Genomic DNA, 23,602 nt, shown 5'->3' with positions numbered 1-23,602 from the left:
TGTTTCTGTCTAACCTCTGTCTTCTCTACCTGCCTGACCCACAGTACCGTCTAACCTCTCTGTTTCTGTCTAACCTCTCTGTCTTCTCTACCTACCTGACCCACAGTACCGTCTAACCTCTCTGTTTCTGTCTAACCTCTCTGTCTTCTCTACCTACCTGACCCACAGTACTGGATATAACCTGGTACAGAGAGGTGTGTTATAACCTGATACAGAGAGATGGGATATAACCTGATACAGAGAGGTGGGATATAACCTGATACAGAGAGGTGGGATATAACCTGATACAGAGAGGTGGGATATAACCTGATATAACCTGATACAGAGAGGTGGGATATAACCTGATACAGAGAGGTGGGATATAACCTGATATAACCTGATACAGAGAGGTGGGATATAACCTGATACAGAGAGGTGGGATATAACTTGATATAACCTGATACAGAGAGGTGGGATATAACCTGATACAGAGAGGTGGGATATAACCTGATATAACCTGATACAGAGAGGTGGGATATAACCTGATACAGAGAGGTGGGATATAACCTGATATAACCTGATACAGAGAGGTGGGATATAACCTGATACAACCTGGTACAGAGAGGTGTGTTATAACCTGATACAGAGAGGTGGGATATAACCTGATATAACCTGATACAGAGAGGTGGGATATAACCTGATACAGAGAGGTGGGATATAACCTGATACAGAGAGGTGGGATATAACCTGATACAGAGAGGTGGGATATAACCTGATATAACCTGATACAGAGAGGTGGGATATAACCTGATACAACCTGATACAGAGAGGTGGGATATAACCTGATATAACCTGATATAGAGGGGTGGGATATAACCTGATATAACCCGATACAGAGGGGTGGGATATAACCTGATATAACCTGGTACAGAGAGGTGGGATATAACCTGATATAGAGAGGTGGGATATAACCTGATATAACCTGGTACAGAGAGGTGGGATATAACCTGATATAACCTGATACAGAGAGGTGGGATATAACCTGATACAGAGAGGTGGGATATAACCTGATACAGAGAGGTGGGATATAACCTGATACAGAGAGGTGGGGTATAACCTGATATAACCTGGTACAGAGAGGTGGGATATAACCTGATATAACCTGATACAGAGAGGTGGGGTATAACCTGATATAACCTGGTACAGAGAGGTGGGATATAACCTGATATAACCTGATACAGAGAGGTGGGGATATAACCTGATACAGAGAGGTGGGATATAACCTGATATAACCTGATACAGAGAGGTGGGATATAACCTGATACAGAGAGGTGGGGATATAACCTGATACAGGATATAACCTGATACAGAGAGGTGGGATATAACCTGATACAGAGAGGTGGGATATAACCTGATACAGAGAGGTGGGATATAACCTGATATAACCTGATACAGAGAGGTGGGATATAACCTGATACAGAGAGGTGGGATATAACCTGATACAGAGAGGTGGGATATAACCTGATATAACCTGGTACAGAGAGGTGGGATATAACCTGATACAGAGAGGTGGGATATAACCTGATATAACCTGATACAGAGAGGTGGGATATAACCTGATACAGAGAGGTGGGATATAACCTGATATAACAACATTGTAACTTCAAGACCAGACAACCTGTGTTAATCTCTTTTGCTATTGGTTACTCCTGTTTTAATGTCTCTTCCTATTGGTCCTTTCTCCCCCTATCAGAACCAGTTATCAGGTAACCTGCTGAGGAAGTTTAAGAACAGTAATGGATGGCAGAAACTCTGGGTGGTCTTCACCAACTTCAGCCTGTTCTTCTACAAGTCACATCAGGTAAGGACTCTAACCTAACTCTAAACATACATCTAACCCTAACCTAAAACTAACTAGTATTTATTATGGGATGCAGTAGTCTCAAGGTCCTCTATAGGATGACTACCCCCTGGGTAGTATATTATATAGTATTTATTATGGGATGCAGTAGTCTCAAGGTCTTCTATAGGATGACTACCCTCTGGGTAGTGTATTATATAGTATTTATTATGGGATGCAGTAGTCTCAAGGTCTTCTATAGGATGACTACCCTCTGGGTAGTGTATTATATAGTATTTATTATGGGATGCAGTAGTCTCAAGGTCTTCTATAGGATGACTACCCTCTGGGTAGTGTAGTATTTATTATGGGATGCAGTAGTCTCAAGGTCCTCTATAGGATGACTACCCTCTGGGTAGTGTATTATATAGTATTTATTATGGGATGCAGTAGTCTAAAGGTCCTCTATAGGATGACTACCCTCTGGGTAGTGTATTATATATTATTTATTATGGGATGCAGTAGTCTCAAGGTCTTCTATAGGATGACTACCCCCTGGGTAGTGTATTATATAGTATTTATTATGGGATGCAGTAGTCTCAAGGTCTTCTATAGGATGACTACCCTCTGGGTAGTGTATTATATAGTATTTATTATGGGATGCAGTAGTCTCAAGGTCTTCTATAGGATGACTACCCTCTGGGTAGTATATTATATAGTATTTATTATGGGATGCAGTAGTCTCAAGGTCTTCTATAGGATGACTACCCTCTGGGTAGTGTATTATATATTATGGGATGCAGTAGTCTGAAGGTCTTCTATAGGATGACTACCCTCTGGGTAGTATATTATATATTATGGGATGCAGTAGTCTGAAGGTCTTCTATAGGATGACTACCCTCTGGGTAGTATATTATATAGTATTTATTATGGGATGCAGTAGTCTCAAGGTCTTCTATAGGATGACTACCCCCTGGGTAGTATATTATATAGTATTTATTATGGGATGCAGTAGTCTAAAGGTCCTCTCTGTTCCCTATAGGATGACTACCCTCTGGCCAGCCTCCCGTTGCTAGGCTACTCGTTGACGGTTCCCGCGGAGACAGAGAACATCCAGAAGGACTATGTTTTCAAGCTCCACTTCAAGTCTCATGTGTACTACTTCAGATCAGAGAGCCAGTACACCTTCCAGAGGTCAGTTCCCTTGGCAACCTGTTGTTTGGTGTTTGGTTGTGTTGTCACTTCAAGTCTCATGTGTACTACTTCAGATCAGAGAGCCAGTACACCTTCCAGAGGTCAGTTCCCTTGGCAACCTGTTGTGTGGTGTTTGGTTGTGTTGTCACTTCAAGTCTCATGTACTACTTCAGATCAGAGAGCCAGTACACCTTCCAGAGGTCAGTTCCCTTGGCAACCTGTTGTGGTGTTTGGTTGTGTTGTCACTTCCAGTCAGTCTCATGTACTACTTCAGATCAGAGAGCCAGTACACCTTCCAGAGGTCAGTTCCCTTGGCAACCTGTTGTGGTGTTTGGTTGTGTTGTCACTTCCAGTCAGTCTCATGTACTACTTCAGATCAGAGAGCCAGTACACCTTCCAGAGGTCAGTTCCCTTGGCAACCTGTTGTGTGGTGTTTGGTTGTGTTGTCACTTCCAGTCTCATGTACTACTTCAGATCAGAGAGCCAGTACACCTTCCAGAGGTCAGTTCCCTTGGCAACCTGTTGTTTGGTTGTGTTGTCACTTCAAGTCTCATGTGTACTACTTCAGATCAGAGAGCCAGTGCACCTTCCAGAGGTCAGTTCCCTTGGCAACCTGTTGTGTGGTGTTTGGTTGTGTTGTCACTTCAAGTCTCATGTACTACTTCAGATCAGAGAGCCAGTACACCTTCCAGAGGTCAGTTCCCTTGGCAACCTGTTGTGTGGTGTTTGGTTGTGTTGTCACTTCCAGTCTCATGTACTACTTCAGATCAGAGAGCCAGTACACCTTCCAGAGGTCAGTTCCCTTGGCAACCTGTTGTGTGGTGTTTGGTTGTGTTGTCACTTCCAGTCTCATGTACTACTTCAGATCAGAGAGCCAGTACACCTTCCAGAGGTCAGTTCCCTTGGCAACCTGTTGTTTGGTTGTGTTGTCACTTCCAGTCAGTCTCATGTACTACTTCAGATCAGAGCCAGCCAGTGTTTTCAGTAGTGTGGTGTTGTCTTGTTGTCTTCAGTAGTGTGGTGTTGTCTTGTCTTCAGCAGTGTTGTCTTCGGTAGTGTGGTGTTGTCTTGTTGTCCTCAGTAGTGTTGTCTTGTTGTGTTCAGTAGTGTGGTGTTGTCTTCAGCAGTGTTGTCTTCAGTAGTGTGGTGTTGTCTTGTTGTCTTCAGTAGTGTGGTGTTGTCTTCAGTAGTGTGGTGTTGTTGTCTTCAGCAGTGTTGTCTTCGGTAGTGTGGTGTTGTCTTCAGCAGTGTTGTCTTCGGTAGTGTGGTGTTGTCTTCGGTAGTGTGGTGTTGTCTTCAGCAGTGTTGTCTTCGGTAGTGTGGTGTTGTCTTCGGTAGTGTTGTCTTCGGTAGTGTTGTCTTCGGTAGTGTGGTGTTGTCTTCGGTAGTGTGGTGTTGTCTTCGGCAGTGTGGTGTTGTCTTCGGCAGTGTGGTGTTGTCTTCAGCAGTGTGGTGTTGTCTTGTTGTCTTCAGCAGTGTGGTGTTGTCTTCAGCAGTGTAGTGTTGTCTTCGGTAGTGTTGTCTTCGGTAGTGTGGTGTTGTCTTGTTGTCTTCAGTAGTTTGGTGATGTCTTGTCTTCAGTAGTGTGGTGTTGTCTTGTCTTCAGTAGTGTGGTGTTGTCCTCAGTAGTGTTGTGTTGTCTTCAGTAGTGTGGTGTTGTCTTCAGTAGTGTGGTGTTGTCTTGTTGTCCTCAGTAGTGTGGTGTTGTCTTCAGTAGTGTGGTGTTGTCTTCAGTAGTGTGGTGTTGTCTTGTTGTCTTCAGTAGTGTAGTGTTGTCGTCTTCAGTAGTGTGGTGTTGTCTTCAAAACTTTTCTCCAGGTGGATGGAGGTTATCCGTAGTGCTACCTGTCTGTCTCTAACCTGTCTGTCTGTCTCCAGGTGGATGGAGGTGATCCGTAGTGCTACCTGTCTGTCTCTAACCTGTCTGTCTGTCTCCAGGTGGATGGAGGTGATCCGTAGTGCTACCTGTTAAGCTAGTCGACCCCTCCTGAGCCAGAGGAAGGATCCTTACTGACCACGGAGCCAGTGAGGACTAGGAGGACACTGACCAACCCTCTTCTAGACGGCTCCTTCCTGTCCTTTAGCCTCTTCTAGACGGCTCCTTCCTGCCCTTTAGGCCTCTTCTAGACTGCCCTTTAGGCCTCTTCTAGACGACTCCTTCCTGCCCTTTAGGCCTCTTCTAGACGGCTCCTTCCTGCCCTTTAGGCCTCTTCTAGACGGCTCCTTCCTGCCCTTTAGGCCTCTTCTAGACGGCTCCTTCCTGCCCTTTAGGCCTCTTCTAGACGACTCCTTCCTGCCCTTTAGGCCTCTTCTAGACGACTCCTTCCCGTCCTTTAGGTCTCTTCTTTCACCCTGCCCTCTTCACCTCTGGAGTACCGGCTCACTTTACTAACCACCTGTCTGTATTGTCACGACGTGGCCCTTTTGGGTGTATATCCTCCTTCTCTCTCTCCCACCACAGGTGTTATTACCTCGGCCATACCTTCCTGTCTGAAAACTCTCCTCACTGCCATGCAGTATTGAGGGAGAGAGAACAAAGTGCTTCTCTTGCCAAAACTCCTAATATCCAAAATTGGAGTATTAAACGATATTTATATTTTTGAGAATGTGGGAATAGTCCGTGGGTACCTAAAGAACAATCATCATCGCGTTTGGTTCAATTGGTGACCTCATGAAAGACAGGAGACCCACATGACTGTATCTCTGTTTGTGTTTTCACTTCTCAGATGTACATCCAAATGTTGGATAAAATGAATGAGTAATTCTGAAACTATTTGTGAAAAGATTTAATGTGATGTTAGCCTTCTAAATGAGAGTATTGATTTTCATATAAAAATATTAACTAGTCAGTGGCCACGCCCCCATGAGGCCAGACATCAGGCATCATGAAATCGCCCCTTCTTCCATAGAGTATAAACCACTTCCTATAAAATTGACATTGTCAGAGAATGCCGGGACGGAGTCCCCACGTTGAATTGGCTACAACTCTATAGGCCCTTACATCAGAAAACAGGAAGGGGTAGCTACATGTGAAATGGTTAAGAACTACAGCTCTATAGGCTGAGGAGACCAGACAGCGTGTAGCGTTGGCTTCACGGCTAGAAATGATTCAACTCTAATAAAGCATTTCCACAGAAGGAACACATTAGACAAGATCTCATCAGTCTGCAGCTGGAAATGTGCGTAACCTAGGACGAAGAATACCGCAGACAACATCTATTCTATGCGACAACATGGACGCCTGACGTATCCATTAGGAACGCAACCAGAGACTTTTCTGTCGACTCTCTCCAGCAGATGGACCGGCCGACTACAGGGTTGGAGCGAAAACCTACAGGAGGGTCTCTCTCCAGCAGACGGACCGGCCGACCACAGGGTTGGAGGGAAAACCTACAGGAGGGTCTCTCTCCAGCAGACGGACCGGCCGACTACAGGGTTGGAGGGAAAACCTACAGGAGGGTCTCTCTCCAGCAGATGGACCGGCCGACCACAGAGAGAGACAACAAGACATACACTCGGAAATATATGTAAATTACAATTTATTTTCGAATGAGCGGTTGTTCATATTCAAAGTACTAGCGACTTCTATGAGTGTATTTATCAGCTATGAGTCTCCCGCTCTCGAGTGGTCCCCACCCCTTTCCTTTGTCTACCAAGCCGTCAAATAGGGACTTTTCCTTCTGTCATGCTTAGTACCCAATGTATAACTAAATGATGTGTGTGTTGATGTAATTCTGTGATTTGATTAAGTTAGTTAGTAGATAAATAATTAAGCCAATTTGTATATCGTTGATTCATGATTCTATGCTAGGGTTCGTGCAGTCCATATATATATATATATAGTACCCAATGTATAACTAAATGATGTGTGTGTTGATTAAGTTAGTTAGTAGATAAATAATTAAGCCAATTTGTATATCGCTGATTCAGGGTTCGTGCAGTTCAGTAATGAGGTAAAATGTATTAATAAGAGATGAAACTATCGGACGAGTTATATTATAGTTATATTATAGTTATATTATAGTTATATTATAGTTATATTATAGTTATATTATAGTTATATTATAGTTATATTATAGTTATATTATAGTTCTATTATAGTTATATTATAGTTATATTATAGTTATATTATAGTTATATTATAGTTATATTCGGGAAGTTGAAACCCCATAAACAGCATGTTCCCGTGGTGCCCCGACTTCCTGGTTAAATTATACAGAAAATTGATCATATTCAGTCTTCACATTTAATAATAGTCAACGACACGACGGTATCTAGAGACAATCTTTACAACGGCGGCAGAAGCCATCGTCTGTGTCGTCTCCATGTTACAGTCTATTCTATAACGCAGCAGAGCCATCATCTATGTGTCGTCTCTGTTAGTCTATTCTATAACGCAGCAGAGCCATCGTCTCCATGTTACAGTCTATTCTATAATGCAGCAGAGCCATCGTCTATGTTTCGTCTCCATGTTAGTCTATTCTATAACACAGCAGAGCCATCGTCTCCATGTTAGTCTATTCTGTAACGCAGCAGAGCCATCGTCTATGTTTCGTCTCCATGTTACAGTCTATTCTATAACGCAGCAGAGCCATCGTCTATGTTAGTCTATTCTATAACGCAGCAGAGCCATCGTCTATGTTACAGTCTATTCTATAACACAGCAGAGCCATCGTCTATGTTACAGTCTATTCTATAACGCAGCAGAGCCTACAGGAGGGTCTCTCTCCAGGAACAGGGTTGGAGTTAAAACCTACAGGAGGGTCTCTCTCCAGGAACAGGGTTGGAGTTAAAACCTACAGGAGGGTCTCTCTCCAGGAACAGGGTTGGAGTATAACAATACATCAATTGTCTTAAAATAATTTATTTACTAACTAAGTAATTCACAGAAATGCATAACACATACAAAATAGATATGGTTACAAAGGAATGATAGGAGAATGTGCCCTAGTGGGCTAAACCGGCATGGCAGCTTGCTAGACAAAAAGGGAAGTGGGGGTCGACTGAGATGAGACAACACACAGTTGATAATTATAACAATTAACAATGTACCGGTACCCCCTGCATATAGTCTCATTACTAAATGGTACCCCCTGCATATAGTCTCATTACTAACCGGTACCCCCTGCATATAGTCTCGCTATGATTATTATTACTGCTGCTCTTTAATTATTTGTTAGTTCTTATTCATTTTTTTTTTTTACAGTGATTTGATTTCAATCTTTTCTTGCCCATTCACCCTCTGAATGGCATAGAATCATTATTTAACCCGTCTCCTCCCCTTCATCTACACTGATTGAAGTGAATTTAACAGGTGACATCAATAAGGGATCCTGGATTCACCTGGCCAGTCTGTCATGGGAAGAATGAATGTGGTGTTGGAATGTGCTAAACATTGAGATAGTAAATGTATGATAGGAAATGAAAGAGACCGGGTGTTCTGTTAGAATGTGTTTGATGGAGGAGAGGACAGCGATGTGTTGATACAGGGGAGACAGATGGACATCTGGGTGTTAGGTGAAGGAGGGGTTGAGGTCAGCGATGTGTTGATACAGGGGAGACAATGGACATCTGTGGATTAGGTGAAGGAGGGGTTGAGGTCAGGACAGAGATGTGTTGATACAGGGGAGACAGATGGACATCTGGGTATTAGGTGAAGGAGGGGTTGAGAGCGATGTGTTGATACAGGGGAGACAGATGGACATCTGGGTATTAGGTGAAGGAGGGGTTGAGGTCAGGAGAGCGATGTGTTGATACAGGGGAGACAGACGGACATCTGTGGATTAGGCGAAGGAGGGGTTGAGGTCAGCAGGAGAGGAGAGCGATTTGTTGATACATGGGGAGACAGATGGACATCTGTGGATTAGGTGAAGGAGGGGTTGAGGTCAGGAGAGTGATGTGTTGATACAGGGGACACAGATGGACATCTGTGGATTAGGAGAAGGAGGGGTTGAGGTCAGGAGGAGAGCGATGTGTTGATACAGGGGAGACATCTGGGTATTAGATGAGAGGTTGAGGTCAGGACAGATTCTCTGAAGAGAGTAATTTAATGTTTGGTATCCTGTTACCCTCTTTATTAGCTTCCTGTCGAGCCATGAAACGTAGGGATTGGAGAGAAAGGGGAGTGTCTTAAGTAGGATGTATATAAACTGTGAAGTCTGAAATCTTTAGCTGTCTGATTTTCTGCTGTACAGAACCTTTGGGAAATGATTAAACTTGGTTAAAGCTTCTCTAGAGTCTGAGTTATTTACTCTGAAAAATAAGAACCTAACAGTGGTATGATATAAGTCTAATGTCCTGTCCCACTAATGGACTCTCAACAACATAGGTCAGACATGTCCTGTCCCACTAATGGACTCAACAACATAGTCATGTCCTGTCCCACTAATGGTCTCTCAACAACATAGGTCAGACATGTCCTGTCCCACTAATGGACTCAACAACATAGTCATGTCCTGTCCCACTAATGGTCTCAACAACATAGGTCAGTCATGTCCTGTCCCACTAATGGTCTCAACAACATAGGTCAGTCATGTCCTGTCCCACTAATGGTCTCAACAACATAGTCATGTCCTGTCCCACTAATGGTCTCAACAACATAGTTCAGACATGTCCTGTCCCACTAATGGACTCAACAACATAGTCATGTCCTGTCCCACTAATGGACTCAACAACATAGTCATGTCCCACTAATGGTCTCAACAACATAGTCATGTCCTGTCCCACTAATGGTCTCAACAACAGGTCAGACATGTCCTGTCCCACTAATGGACTCTCAACAACATAGTCATGTCCTGTCCCACTAATGGTCTCAACAACATAGGTCAGTCATGTCCTGTCCCACTAATGGACTCTCAACAACATAGGTCAGTCATGTCCTGTCCCACTAATGGTCTCAACAACATGGGTCAGACATGTCCTGTCCCACTAATGGTCTCAACAACATGGGTCAGACATGTCCTGTCCCACTAATGGTCTCAACAACATAGGTCAGTCATGTCCTGTCCCACTAATGGACTCTCAACAACATAGGTCAGTCATGTCCTGTCCCACTAATGGTCTCAACAACATAGTCATGTCCTGTCCCACTAATGGTCTCAACAACATAGGTCAGACATGTCCTGTCCCACTAATGGACTCTCAACAACATAGGTCAGACATGTCCTGTCCCACTAATGGACTCTCAACAACATAGGTCAGACATGTCCTGTCCCACTAATGGACTCTCAACAACATAGTCATGTCCTGTCCCACTAATGGTCTCAACAACATAGTCCTGTCCCACTAATGGACTCTCAACAACATAGGTCAGACATGTCCTGTCCCACTAATGGTCTCAACAACATAGTCATGTCCTGTCCCACTAATGGACTCTCAACAACATAGTCATGTCCTGTCCCACTAATGGACTCTCAACAACATAGGTCAGACATGTCCTGTCCCACTAATGGTCTCAACAACATAGGTCAGTCATGTCCTGTCCCACTAATGGTCTCAACAACATAGTCATGTCCTGTCCCACTAATGGTCTCAACAACATAGGTCAGTCATGTCCTGTCCCACTAATGGACTCTCAACAACATAGTCCTGTCCCACTAATGGTCTCAACAACATAGTCATGTCCTGTCCCACTAATGGACTCAACAACATAGTCATGTCCTGTCCCACTAATGGTCTCAACAACATAGTCATGTCCTGTCCCACTAATGGTCTCAACAACATAGTCATGTCCTGTCCCACTAATGGTCTCAACAACATAGTCATGTCCTGTCCCACTAATGGTCTCAACAACATAGGTCAGTCATGTCCTGTCCCACTAATGGACTCTCAACAACATAGGTCAGACATGTCCTGTCCCACTAATGGTCTCTCAACAACAGGTCAGACATGTCCTGTCCCACTAATGGTCTCAACAACATAGTCATGTCCTGTCCCACTAATGGTCTCAACAACATAGTCATGTCCTGTCCCACTAATGGCCTCTCAACAACATAGGTCAGACATGTCCTGTCCCACTAATAGACTCTCAACAACATAGGTCAGTCATGTCCTGTCTCACTAATGGTCTCAACAACATAGGTCAGTCATGTCCTGTCCCACTAATGGTCTCTCAACAACATAGTCATGTCCTGTCCCACTAATAGACTCTCAACAACATAGGTCAGTCATGTCCTGTCTCACTAATGGTCTCAACAACATAGGTCAGTCATGTCCTGTCCCACTAATGGTCTCTCAACAACATAGTCATGTCCTGTCCCACTAATGGTCTCAACAACATAGTCCTGTCCCACTAATGGTCTCAACAACATAGTCCTGTCCTGTCCCACTAATGGTCTCTCAACAAGATAGTCATGTCCTGTCCCACTAATGGACTCTCAACAACATAGTCATGTCCCACTAATGGTCTCAACAACATAGTCATGTCCTGTCCTGTCCCACTAATGGACTCTCAACAACATAGGTCAGACATGTCCTGTCCCACTAATGGTCTCAACAACAGGTCAGACATGTCCTGTCCCACTAATGGTCTCAACAACATAGTCATGTCCTGTCCCACTAATGGTCTCAACAACATAGGTCAGTCATGTCCTGTCCCACTAATGGTCTCAACAACATAGGTCAGTCATGTCCTGTCCCACTAATGGTCTCAACAACATAGTCATGTCCTGTCACACTAATGGACTCAACAACATAGGTCAGACATGTCCTGTCCCACTAATGGTCTCAACAACATAGGTCAGACATGTCCTGTCCCACTAATGGTCTCAACGACATGGGTCAGTCATGTCCTGTCCCACTAATGGACTCTCAACAACATAGGTCAGACATGTCCTGTCCCACTAATGGTCTCAACAACATAGTCATGTCCTGTCCCACTAATGGTCTCAACAACATAGGTCAGACATGTCCTGTCCCACTAATGGTCTCAACGACATGGGTCAGTCATGTCCTGTCCCACTAATGGACTCTCAACAACATAGGTCAGACATGTCCTGTCCCACTAATGGTCTCAACGACATGGGTCAGTCATGTCCTGTCCCACTAATGGACTCTCAACAACATAGGTCAGTCATGTCCTGTCCCACTAATGGACTCTCAACAACATAGGTCAGACATGTCCTGTCCCACTAATGGTCTCTCAACAACATGGTCATGTCCTGTCCCACTAATGGTCTCAACAACATGGTCATGTCCTGTCCCACTAATGGTCTCAACAACATAGGTCAGACATGTCCTGTCCCACTAATGGTCTCAACAACATAGGTCAGACATGTCCTGTCCCACTAATGGTCTCAACAACATAGTCATGTCCCACTAATGGTCTCAACAACATAGTCCTGTCCCACTAATGGTCTCAACAACATAGTCATGTCCTGTCCCACTAATGGACTCTCAACAACATAGTCATGTCCTGTCCCACTAATGGTCTCAACAACATAGTCATGTCCTGTCCCACTAATGGACTCTCAACAACATAGGCCAGTCATGTCCTGTCCCACTAATGGTCTCAACAACAGGTCAGACATGTCCTGCAGCAGGTGATCACTCACTACAGTGATCAGACAGTTTAGCTTCATAGAGGAATGTATAATTGTAGTAATTTTTACGTACAGTCTAAAGTGCTTTCTAGCTAATGTTCTGTTAGCATAACCGGTTCTGCTACGGAGTAGTCAAACAACATTATCTGACACTAGCTAATGTTCTGTTAGCATAACCGGTTCTGCTACGGAGTAGTCAAAACATTATCTGACACTAGCTAATGTTCTGTTAGCATAACAGGTTCTGCTACGGAGTAGACAAACAACATTATCTGACAGTAGCTAATGTTCTGTTAGCATAACAGGTTCTGCTACGGAGTAGACAAACAACATTTATCTGACAGTAGCTAAGTCACATGACATGGGTCAGGTAAGAAACGATAGACATGTAGAACTACAGTAGGGTTTGGTAGTACTGTACCAATGACTGGACCCAGTACGGTAGATAGGACTACTTGAGGTGAGGGAGAAAGTGTGGTGGGACAAGTATTCGTTAGCTAGCCAATTTATCTGATCAAATAATTGAGTTCATGGTGTGAAAATTTGCTGCTAATAAAGTCAGACAGCTGACGCTAGCTAGCTAACGTTACAACATCAGACAGCTGACGCTAGCTAGCTAACGTTACATCAGACAGCTGACGCTAGCTAGCTAACGTTACAACATCAGACAGCTGACGCTAGCTAGCTAACGTTACAACATCAGACAGCTGACGCTAGCTAGCTAACGTTACAACAGACAGCTGACGCTAGCCGACATTAGTAACCAATTCGCTATAGTATTAACTGGTATACGACTCCTTGCCGTTCCTCGAGTTATAACACAGTTGCTTACTGGACCCTGGCAATCTGTGTGAAATGTTAACTAATGTTCTCTCTCTACAGTATTGTTTCATTTTCAGGTTGAGAGAATGAGGTGAAAAATGAGGCGTTGCTTGTTAAACAGGTGGATTCAGGGATCAGGTGTAGCTGGGCTTAAGATGGATGCCTCTATAGAGGTGAAAGAAATCACCCGTTCCCTCCTCTCTGCTGCTGACACATTGTAGAACACATGTCCACAGGCAGGAAGTGTACAATGTAATAATGTGTGGCCCAAAGACATTGTTTTAGTGTTGATCTTGACAGTAACACTGGAGTGTTTTAATTCAGTGAATGTTATTTTTGCTCACATGTAGCCTTGTGCACTTGATCCATGTCTACTATAGTGGCCACTATAACAGGGCAGAAATAGAATGACTGTTTCATTCAATTTATACTTTAACATGTTTTTCTCCCCCCAAGTGCAATATTTAGATGTGTGGTCACAAGCATTCTATTATAAAGGCTGTCGTGGTAACTAGCGTTCTATTATAAAGGCTGTCGTGGTAACAAGCGTTCTATTATAAAGGCTGTCGTGGTAACAAGCGTTCTATTATAAAGGCTGTCGTGGTAACAAGCGTTCTATTATAAAGGCTGTCGTGGTAACAAGCGTTCTATTATAAAGGCTGTCGTGGTCACAAGCGTTCTATTATAAAGGCTGTCGTGGTAACAAGCGTTCTATTATAAAGGCTGTCGTGGTAACAAGCGTTCTATTATAAAGGCTGTCGTGGTAACAAGCGCTCTATTATAAAGGCTGTCGTGGTAACAAGCGCTCTATTATAAAGGCTGTCGTGGTAACTAGCGTTCTATTATAAAGGCTGTCGTGGTAACTAGCGTTCTATTATAAACGCTGTCGTGGTAACAAGCGTTCTATTATAAACGCTGTCGTGGTAACAAGCGTTCTATTATAAAGGCTGTCGTGGTAACAAGCGTTCTATTATAAAGGCTGTCGTGGTAACTAGCGTTCTATTATAAAGGCTGTCGTGGTAACAAGCGTTCTATTATAAAGGCTGTCGTGGTAACAAGCGTTCTATTATAAAGGCTGTCGTGGTAACAAGCGTTCTATTATAAAGGCTGTCGTGGTAACAAGCGTTGTATTATAAAGGCTGTCGTGGTAACAAGCGTTCTATTATAAAGGCTGTCATGGTCACAAGCGTTCTATTATAAAGGCTGTCGTGGTCACAAGCGTTCTATTATAAAGGCTGTCGTGGTAACAAGCGTTCTATTATAAACGCTGTCGTGGTAACAAGCGTTCTATTATAAAGGCTGTCGTGGTCACAAGCGTTCTATCATAAAGGCTGTCGTAGTAACAAGCGTTCTATTATAAAGGCTGTCGTGGTCACAAGCGTTCTATTATAAAGGCTGTCGTGGTAACAAGCGTTCTATTATAAAGGCTGTCGTGGTAACAAGCGTTCTATTATAAAGGCTGTCGTGGTAACAAGCGTTCTATTATAAAGGCTGTCGTGGTAACAAGCGTTCTATTATAAAGGCTGTCGTGGTAACAAGCGTTCTATTATAAAGGCTGTCGTGGTAACAAGCGTTCTATTATAAAGGCTGTCGTGGTAACAAGCGTTCTATTATAAAGGCTGTCGTGGTAACAAGCGTTCTATTATAAAGGCTGTCGTGGTAACAAGCGTTCTATTATAAAGGCTGTCGTGGTAACAAGCGTTCTATTATAAAGGCTGTCGTGGTAACAAGCGTTCTATTATAAAGGCTGTCGTGGTAACAAGCGTTCTATTATAAAGGCTGTCGTGGTAACAAGCGTTCTATTATAAAGGCTGTCGTGGTAACAAGCGTTCTATTATAAAGGCTGTCGTGGTAACAAGCGTTCTATTATAAAGGCTGTCGTGGTAACAAGCGTTCTATTATAAAGGCTGTCGTGGTAACAAGCGTTCTATTATAAAGGCTGTCGTGGTAACAAGCGTTCTATTATAAAGGCTGTCGTGGTAACAAGCATTCTATTATAAAGGCTGTCGTGGTAACAAGCGTTCTATTATAAAGGCTGTCGTGGTAACAAGCGTTCTATTATAAAGGCTGTCGTGGTAACAAGCGTTCTATTATAAAGGCTGTCGTGGTAACAAGCGTTCTATTATAAAGGCTGTCGTGGTAACAAGCGTTCTATTATAAAGGCTGTCGTGGTAACAAGCGTTCTATTATAAAGGCTGTCGTGGTAACAAGCGTTCTATTATAAAGGCTGTCGTGGTAACAAGCGTTCTATTATAAAGGCTGTCGTGGTAACAAGCGTTCTATTATAAAGGCTGTCGTGGTAACTGCAATATTAGTGTATTGTTTTTTTCTCAAGACTTGAGTGTCATTTGCAGTAAAGTTTAGTCAACAAATAACATTGGATTGTTTTAGCTGTGAGTTCGGTTCACATGAACCACTGGTTATGTTGCACACAGAGACGGATCATGTAGATGATATTCTGTTGTTTAATTAGTTAAAACCTGCACTTCCCCCTAGCAGGGATGTATGACATGGTTCAGTGCAACAACAACGTGTCTCCTTCTAGGGCCCTCAGCAGTTTACATCCCTGGACAGTAAAAAGTAGTCAACTGTAAAAACAACAGTACCAAGTCAACATATCTAAAAAGCTATCCTGTGTAGCAGCCTATCTATCCTCTAGCCAGGTCCCAGACCTGCTGGTGTTATCATAACAAGGAGTGGCATGTTGGCACCCAGGCTACAGATCCTTCAGTGGATCTCTCTGTCCTCCCTGTCGATGTACACCAAGCCATGGTCTCCGTAGGCGTCGTAGTTCTCATAGAAGTTGTGTTTGAGCCAGGCAGGCTGGTAGGAGGTGGTGCTGTAGAAGAAGGCCTCCATCATGCTGCCTGGGCTCCTCTCTCTCCCCTCCACCTTCCAGTCCTCCAACTCTATCTGAACGGAGGTGCGTTGGTACATGGTGGGGCAGCCCTCGAAGGCGTCTAGGAAGCTCAGCATGGTGTCATCCACCCTGTACACCTCCCCCTGGACCCTGTGGCCCTCCCCGGGACGGTTCAGCAGGTAGGGGATGTTGTACTTCCCAGCGATCACCAGCGGGTAGCCATCTACGGTGCGGGCGTGACCACAGAACTCAGCCTTCCCGTTCCCCTGGTCCGGCAGCATCCTGAAGTAGTTGGGCTGACCCTTCTTCAGAGTCCCATAGACAAAGATATAAGTCATCTGGACCGGCGGGACGTAGATCTGGAAACAGGACAGATATGGAACACTTAGTTGTCTCACAGTTAACTGGACAACCTGCAGTTGACACACCCATTTCTGCACCGGAGGCTGCTGAATGGAGAACGGGCTCATAGTAATGGCTGGAATGGAGTGGATGGAATGGAAACTAACACATGAAAACCACGTGATTTGATACCATTCCGTTTCAGACGTTACTATGAGCCTGTTCTCCCCAGTGAAGGAGCCACCAACCCTCCTGTGATGTGTGACCTATTGATTCTTGAAGAATATACTGGAACTTATGAATGTCTCATGACCATAGTTTAACTGTTGGACCCCAGCGGAAATCAAAACATAACCTGGTTTTACTCTGTTGGATTCTGGCATGAAATATTCTAATTCATGTTACCATACTAGAACTAAGGATTCAAATCAAATAAAACATTGATTACTTAACATGTAAAAGTAATGTATGTATGTTGGGGTCAATGAGGAATGGATAGAGAACTGGAACGTTACTGAGTCAGACAAGGGGAAGGGTGGATAGAGAACTGGCTGTATGGAAAGTTACTGAGTCAGACAAGGGGAAGGGTGGATAGAGAACTGGCTGTATGGAAAGTTACTGAGTCAGACAAGGGGAAGGGTGGATATAGAACTGGCTGTATGGAAAGTTACTGAGTCAGACAAGGGGAAGGATGGATAGAGAACTGGCTGTATGGAAAGTTACTGAGTGAGACAAGGGGAAGGGTGGATAGAGAACTGGCTGTATGGAAAGTTACTGAGTCAGACAAGGGGAAGGATGGATAGAGAACTGGCTGTATAGAGAACTGGCTGTATGGAAAGTTACTGAGTCAGACAAGGGGAAGGGTGGATAGAGAACTGGCTGTATGGAAAGTTATTGAGTCAGACAAGGGGAAGGGTGGATAGAGAACTGGCTGTATGGAAAGTTACTGAGTCAGACAAGGGGAAGGGTGGATAGAGAACTGGCTGTATGGAAAGTTACTGAGTCAGACAAGGGGAAGGGTGGATAGAGAACTGGCTGTATGGAAAGTTACTGAGTCAGACAAGGGGAAGGATGGATAGAGAACTGGCTGTATGGAAAGTTACTGAGTCAGACAAGGGGTGGATAGAGAACTGGCTGTATGGAAAGTTACTGAGTCAGACAAGGGGAAGGGTGGATAGAGAACTGGCTGTATGGAAAGTTACTGAGTCAGACAAGGGGTGGATAGAGAACTGGCTGTATGGAAAGTTACTGAGTCAGACAAGGGGAAGGATGGATAGAGAACTGGCACAGAGGGGCCCACCCCTACTACAGTCCTATCTCACACAGAGGGGCCCACCCCTACTACAGTCCTCTCTCACACAGAGGGGCCCACCCCAACGATCCCCCTACTACAGTCCTCTCTCACACAGAGGGGCCCACCCCAACGATCCCCCTACTACAGTCCTATCTCACACAGAGGGGCCCACCCCAACGATCCCCCTACTACAGTCCTCTCTCACACAGAGGGGCCCACCCCAACGATCCCCCTACTACAGTCCTATCTCACACAGAGGGGCCCACAAAGGTTCTAGCATCAGACAGGGCCGTGACTTATAAAACCTTTTTTTTTTTTACCTACCAGAGTCTTATTACAGTCTTATTTTAGCCTTTTTTAGCTTTCAGTTGCTGAAAACTAGCTGCTTTCAGTTGCTGAAAACTAGCTGCTTTCAGTTGCTGAAAACTAGCTGCTTTCAGTTGCTGAAAACTAGCTGCTTTCAGTTGCTGAAAACTAGCTGCTTTCAGTTGCTGAAAACTAGCTGCTTTCAGTTGCTGAAAACTAGCTGCTTTCAGTTGCTGAAAACTAGCTGCTTTCAGTTGCTGAAAACTAGCTGCTTTCAGTTGCTGAAAACTAGCTGCTTTCAGTTGCTGAAAACTAGCTGCTTTCAGTTGCTGAAAACTAGCTGCTTTCAGTTGCTGAAAACTAGCTGCTTTCAGTTGCTGAAAACTAGCTGCTTTCAGTTGCTGAAAACTAGCTGCTTTCAGTTGCTGAAAACTAGCTGCTTTCAGTTGCTGAAAACTAGCTGCTTTCAGTTGCTGAAAACTAGCTGCTTTCAGTTGCTGATAGCTAGCTGCTTTCAGTTGCTGATAACTAGCTGATAGCTAGCTGCTTTCAGTTGCTGATAACTAGCTGATAACTAGCTGATAGCTAGCTGCTTTCAGTTGCTGAAAACTAGCTGCTTTCAGTTGCTGAAAACTAGCTGCTTTCAGTTGCTGATAGCTAGCTGCTTTCAGTTGCTGATAGCTAGCTGCTTTCAGTTGCTGATAACTAGCTGATAGCTAGCTGCTTTCAGTTGCTGATAACTAGCTGATAACTAGCTGCTTTCAGTTGCTGATAACTAGCTGATAACTAGCTGCTTTCAGTTGCTGATAACTAGCTGATAACTAGCTGCTTTCAGTTGCTGATAACTAGCTGAAAACTAGCTGCTTTCAGTTGCTGATAACTAGCTGATAACTAGCTGCTTTCAGTTGCTGATAACTAGCTGCTTTCAGTTGCTGATAACTAGCTGATAACTAGCTGCTTTCAGTTGCTGATAACTAGCTGCTTTCAGTTGCTGATAACTAGCTGATTACTAGCTGAACTCATGTTGTTGTACAACTTCAGCAACAAAAGAGAGGTCTGAACCAAAGTAGTAAACTAGTTTAGGCGTCTGCAGATTCTCCAAACCCTCTCCTCTGGCGAGCAACTGGGAGCATGTTTTTATTCCAGCCCAGCACTACGCGTGAATCAAATGTGTGTAAAGACTGAAGGTGCAGAAACCAGAGATAGTTGATGAGTAATAATGCTTGGCTGGAACCTAAACACCCAGTAGGTCTCCAGGACTGAGGTTTGGTTTTAAAATGCATCAAAGGTAATTTATCTTGATACAGTCACTACACAAGTCACAACCGAACCTGTATATCGGCAACGTTATAGATGATTATATAATGAAATACAATGTTGTTCTGCTCACCAACAGCGACGTGAGTAAAAGCAGCTCCTCGAAAGCCTCTCATCACGTCTTGTCGGGGTTTAACGGCCCCGGTGAAAGGTAGGCTGAACTGACACCGGAATGAAGAGGGAGGGTTCCGGTACAATGTTGTCGTCATTTCCTTCGTTTTTGTGGCTAGAGTTAAATAGTTTCTAAAGAACAAACTTCACGTAGGCAACCGAAATGAATCATTCGTGTATATTTGTGTTATATTAAACATAGCGGGAGTAACATGTTGGCAAGCAATAAGCATGGCTGAGTTATTATCCTTACACTTTCAGAAATACTAGTCGAATTATTTATAGACTAATACAAATCAGTAGCGGATTTAGATACGGGCATCCAATGTGTTGCTTTACCGCCACCTACTAGACTGGAATACAACTCCCTTATGCTTTACTTGAAAAATAAACATGTACTAAATAAATGCCCTACTATCTAACACTACACACTACACTTTCAAAATGATATATAACACCCCCCCTATTCTACTAATTAAATGTATTTATTCCTACCTCAGGCCATCATCCTGAAAGGATGGGACACCACCACTTAGCCCACCCTGTAACTCTTCTGATGTCAAGTCTCCTAAACCCAAACAGCTCTGCAGCTGCCACCACCACCTCTCTTTTCTGAGGCTTCCGTTCCATCCCTGCTGTACAGTTGATAACCGTTGCTATGAATGCTAAAAATCCCACTCTTACTGAAACATCACTTTTTGTCCTATTCCTCTGTACTGATTGTGTTGTCTATTTATGTGACTTACTATGGTTACTGACTTCAATTATAAATGTTTTATTTTTTCTATAAGATGCCCCCTAATTCAACCAAGGAGAGGACAAGGACATACGCTATATATGCAAATGTATGTGGACCCTGTGGTGGTTATTTCTGTATAATCAAACGAGGAGAGACAAACGTATCACACAAGTCTGAGTTAAACTTAATCAAAAATCTGTTATTCACTTATTAATAAGAGAGCAGGTCCCTGCATGCACACTGAGTGAACAGAGGGAGAGCCCCATGATTCTGAGTTGGGGCTTTCTTTATATATTTGGGGCGGCAGGTAGCCTAGTGGTTAGAGCGTTGGGCCAGTAACTGAAAGGTTACTGGGTCGAAACCCCGAGCTGAAAAGGTACAAATCTGTGGTTCTGCCCCTGAACAAGGCAGTTAACCCACTGTTTCTAGGCCGTCATTGTAAATAAGAATTTGTTCTTAACTGACTGGCCTAGTTAAAGGTAAAAAAAAAATATATATATATATATATAAATATATATATAAATATAGCCCAACCTTGTTACATGTTCTTAAACTACCACAACTGTCTCAATGTGTCAAACCAGATGCTGACTACTAAAACCTTGTGAAGGTGTGAGCATGGCCAATAAGGTGCTAGGGAAGGTTAATGCCAGGACTAAGGTTTTGGCTAGAAAGTCCAAGCTGTTTGATAAGGACTCCATGAAAGTGCTAGCTACTGCCCTCATTCAATGCCATTTTGACTACGCTAGTATTTCCTGGCTTGGGGGCTTATCTAAATTTATGAAGGGGGAGCTCCAGATTGCCCAGAATAAGCTGATCAGGGTAGTATTGTGGGTGAGTCCACATACTCACATAGGCAGGAGCTGCCTGTCGAGGCTAGGGTGTCCCAGATTAGACTAGGTCTGGTTTACAGGAGTATTTATGGTCCTACGCCCAGATATCTAAGTGATTACTTTCCTCGTGTTAGGGATGCACACAATCACAGCACCAGATCAGGTGTTGCTGATGTGTGCTAATACAGGTTCAGGAGTAATGCTGGGAAAGGTACTTTCTTGTATACTGGAGCCTCAGAATGGAATGAGTTGCCTCTGCCCATAAAAACAACGTCCTCTCTGGGCAGCTTTAAAAATAAAGTAAAAATGTGTTTGATGTCTTCTGTGCCCATATGAATAACCGCTATGATGAAGCTGGAATGATGAGACAGATGTTCTTCTTCTCTGTTTTTGATGAGACAGATGTTCTTCTTCTCTGTTTTTGTGTTATTATTTCACCACTATGATGAGTGTTCGATCTTGTCTAGCCATCTTGTCTCAAGAGGACCACAATGGAAATAATTCCCAGACTGTATTGTGTGTTATCCTCCATGATTTAACAATGGAAATAAGTCCCAGACTGTATTGTGTTTTATCCTCCATGATTTAACAATGGAAATAAGTCCCAGACTGTATAGTGTGTTATCCTCCATTCCATGATTTAACAATGGAAATAAGTCCCAGACTGTATAGTGTGTTATCCTCTGTGTTTTTATTCATGTGCTGTATGGCTTTTTCAAGTTTTATGTGTGCTTGTTTTTTTAAAATGGTCGAATTAATAAACGAAACTAAAATAAACTAGAACTGTTTGTTCTTAGAATAGAGGATAAGGAGAGACCTCGTCCCGAACATGCAAGTTTCAGACTTACAGGGGGTGGAGGTAAGAACACTAGATGTGCCCAGCCGTGGTGAATCTAGATACAGAGTTAGGTGACAACAGACACGACCAGAGTAACAGGATTGTACACACCGACTGTTTAAAGTAACGCTGATACTAACCCGCCACAACATCCCCTCAAATTAGTGGATTTGGCTATTTCAGCAATACGCGTCGCCAGAAGGTGTATAAAATCGAGCGCACCGCCATGCAATCTCCATAGACAAACATTGTCAGTAAGGCTGCCCGTACTAAAGAGCTCAGTGACTTTCAACTGGCACCGTCATAGGATGCCACCTTTCCAACAAGTCAAATTTCTGCCCTGCTAGAGCTGCACCCTGGTCAACTGTAAGTGCTGTTATTGTGAAGTGGAAACGTCTAGGAGTAACAACGGCTCAGCCACGAAGTGGTAGGCCACACAAGCTCACAGAATAGGACCATCGAGTGCTGTAGCAGGTAAAAATCGTCTGTCCTCGGTTGCAACACTCACTACCGAGTTCCAAACTGCCTCTGGATGCAACGTCAGCACAAGAACTGTTCGTCGGGAGCTTCATGAAATGTGTTTCCATGGTCAAGTGCGTAGCCTTCCCAGAAGAATGGGGGCTGTTATAGCAGCAGAGGGGAACCAACTCCATATTAATGCCCATGATGTTTTTGGAATGAGATGTTCAACGAGAAGGTGTCCGCATACTTTTGGTCATGTGGTGTAAATGAACAAAAACCAACAAGATTCTATAAAGATAAATATAAATAAAGATATAAAGATACCAGGAGTTTCTTCAGAAACAAAAAGAAAGAAGAGAAAAGAAAGTAGTGAACTGAAATCCATCTCACAACTTTCCCAGACAGAAAAAAGGGGAGGAAAAGAGGAGTCATGGAAAATAAAGAAGCAGAAGATCACCAGAACAGGTTATGGAGTCATACCTGTCGGGGAACACACCACCTGAACTCACCTGAAGTCTTACAGTGACACAATGCCTACCTGCCCCTCAAATGACTCCACATCTATGGGATTGTTTTGGCCCACAGACCGTGATAATTGGAACAAAAAGAGGCAGACAAAACACAACCTTCCACTTCCACCTGCACAGCACCACAGACATCTCCTAGCACAAATACAGCCCATTGCAGACATGCAGGAGGGACTGATTGGAAAGTGGTGTGTTGTGAAATATAATGAAGACCCTTCCCCTGGTATTATACAGTATGTTGGTGCAGAGAGCAGTGCTCCAGTCAAGATGATGAGTCGTGTGGGAGCCAACCAATTATTTTGGCCAATGAGAGAGGACATTGTATGGTACCAACCAGGGAATGTGCTTGGGCTTGTCCCTGAGCCTCATCCAGTGACAAAACAGCATATGATGCTTGATAGCTCAGTCTGGGATGAAAATGTGCTCTCTCGTTAAGCAGTAGAGAGCATTAAGGGCAAACCCTAATCTTGAGCGAGCACACACCTGTCTCATGAGTCTGAATCAATAGACTGCAGCCAGTGAACAACCATTTGTTTAATGTCAACCATTGTTTCTTCCTAATGCATTGAATCCCAACACTGTTCGACAAGATGCTTTGA

The 23,602-nt window shown here is 43.7% G+C and overlaps 2 protein-coding genes across 3 annotated transcripts in view; one reads left to right on the top strand and one right to left on the bottom strand.

Annotated features, from left to right (window-relative positions):
* LOC139372813 (FERM, ARHGEF and pleckstrin domain-containing protein 1-like) overlaps positions 1-6,833 on the top strand; it is a 114,711-nt gene extending 107,878 nt beyond the window's left edge. For both annotated transcript variants that reach the window (XM_071112619.1, XM_071112618.1), the window contains exons 25-27: positions 1,733-1,840; positions 2,862-3,013; positions 4,952-6,833. In XM_071112619.1, coding sequence (XP_070968720.1) covers positions 1,733-1,840; positions 2,862-3,013; positions 4,952-4,985 — 294 coding nt within the window. In that variant the 3' untranslated portion in view covers positions 4,986-6,833. The remainder of the gene's footprint in view (positions 1-1,732; positions 1,841-2,861; positions 3,014-4,951) is intronic.
* An 8,989-nt stretch (positions 6,834-15,822) lies between these two features.
* Positions 15,823-19,666, bottom strand: LOC139372234 (gamma-glutamylaminecyclotransferase-like). The gene is made up of 2 exons (XM_071111996.1): positions 19,567-19,666; positions 15,823-16,593 (listed from the first exon to the last, which is right to left on the bottom strand). Exon 2 carries the CDS (start codon positions 16,570-16,572, stop codon positions 16,102-16,104), a length of 471 nt encoding a protein of 156 aa, XP_070968097.1. The 5' UTR covers positions 16,573-16,593; positions 19,567-19,666; the 3' UTR covers positions 15,823-16,101.
* Between the last annotated feature and the right edge of the window lie 3,936 nt (positions 19,667-23,602).

Source organism: Oncorhynchus clarkii, chromosome 18 (genome assembly GCF_045791955.1).
Source record: "Oncorhynchus clarkii lewisi isolate Uvic-CL-2024 chromosome 18, UVic_Ocla_1.0, whole genome shotgun sequence".
Taxonomy (NCBI): domain Eukaryota; kingdom Metazoa; phylum Chordata; class Actinopteri; order Salmoniformes; family Salmonidae; genus Oncorhynchus; species Oncorhynchus clarkii.
The sequence above is the reverse complement of the archived record's forward strand: the minus strand, read 5'-3'. Positions and strand labels throughout refer to the sequence as shown.

Excerpts from the sequence above, each read along its gene's own strand:
- LOC139372234 (XM_071111996.1), bottom strand. The coding sequence starts at position 16,572 with ATGACTTATATCTTTGTCTATGGGACTCTGAAGAAGGGTCAGCCCAAC.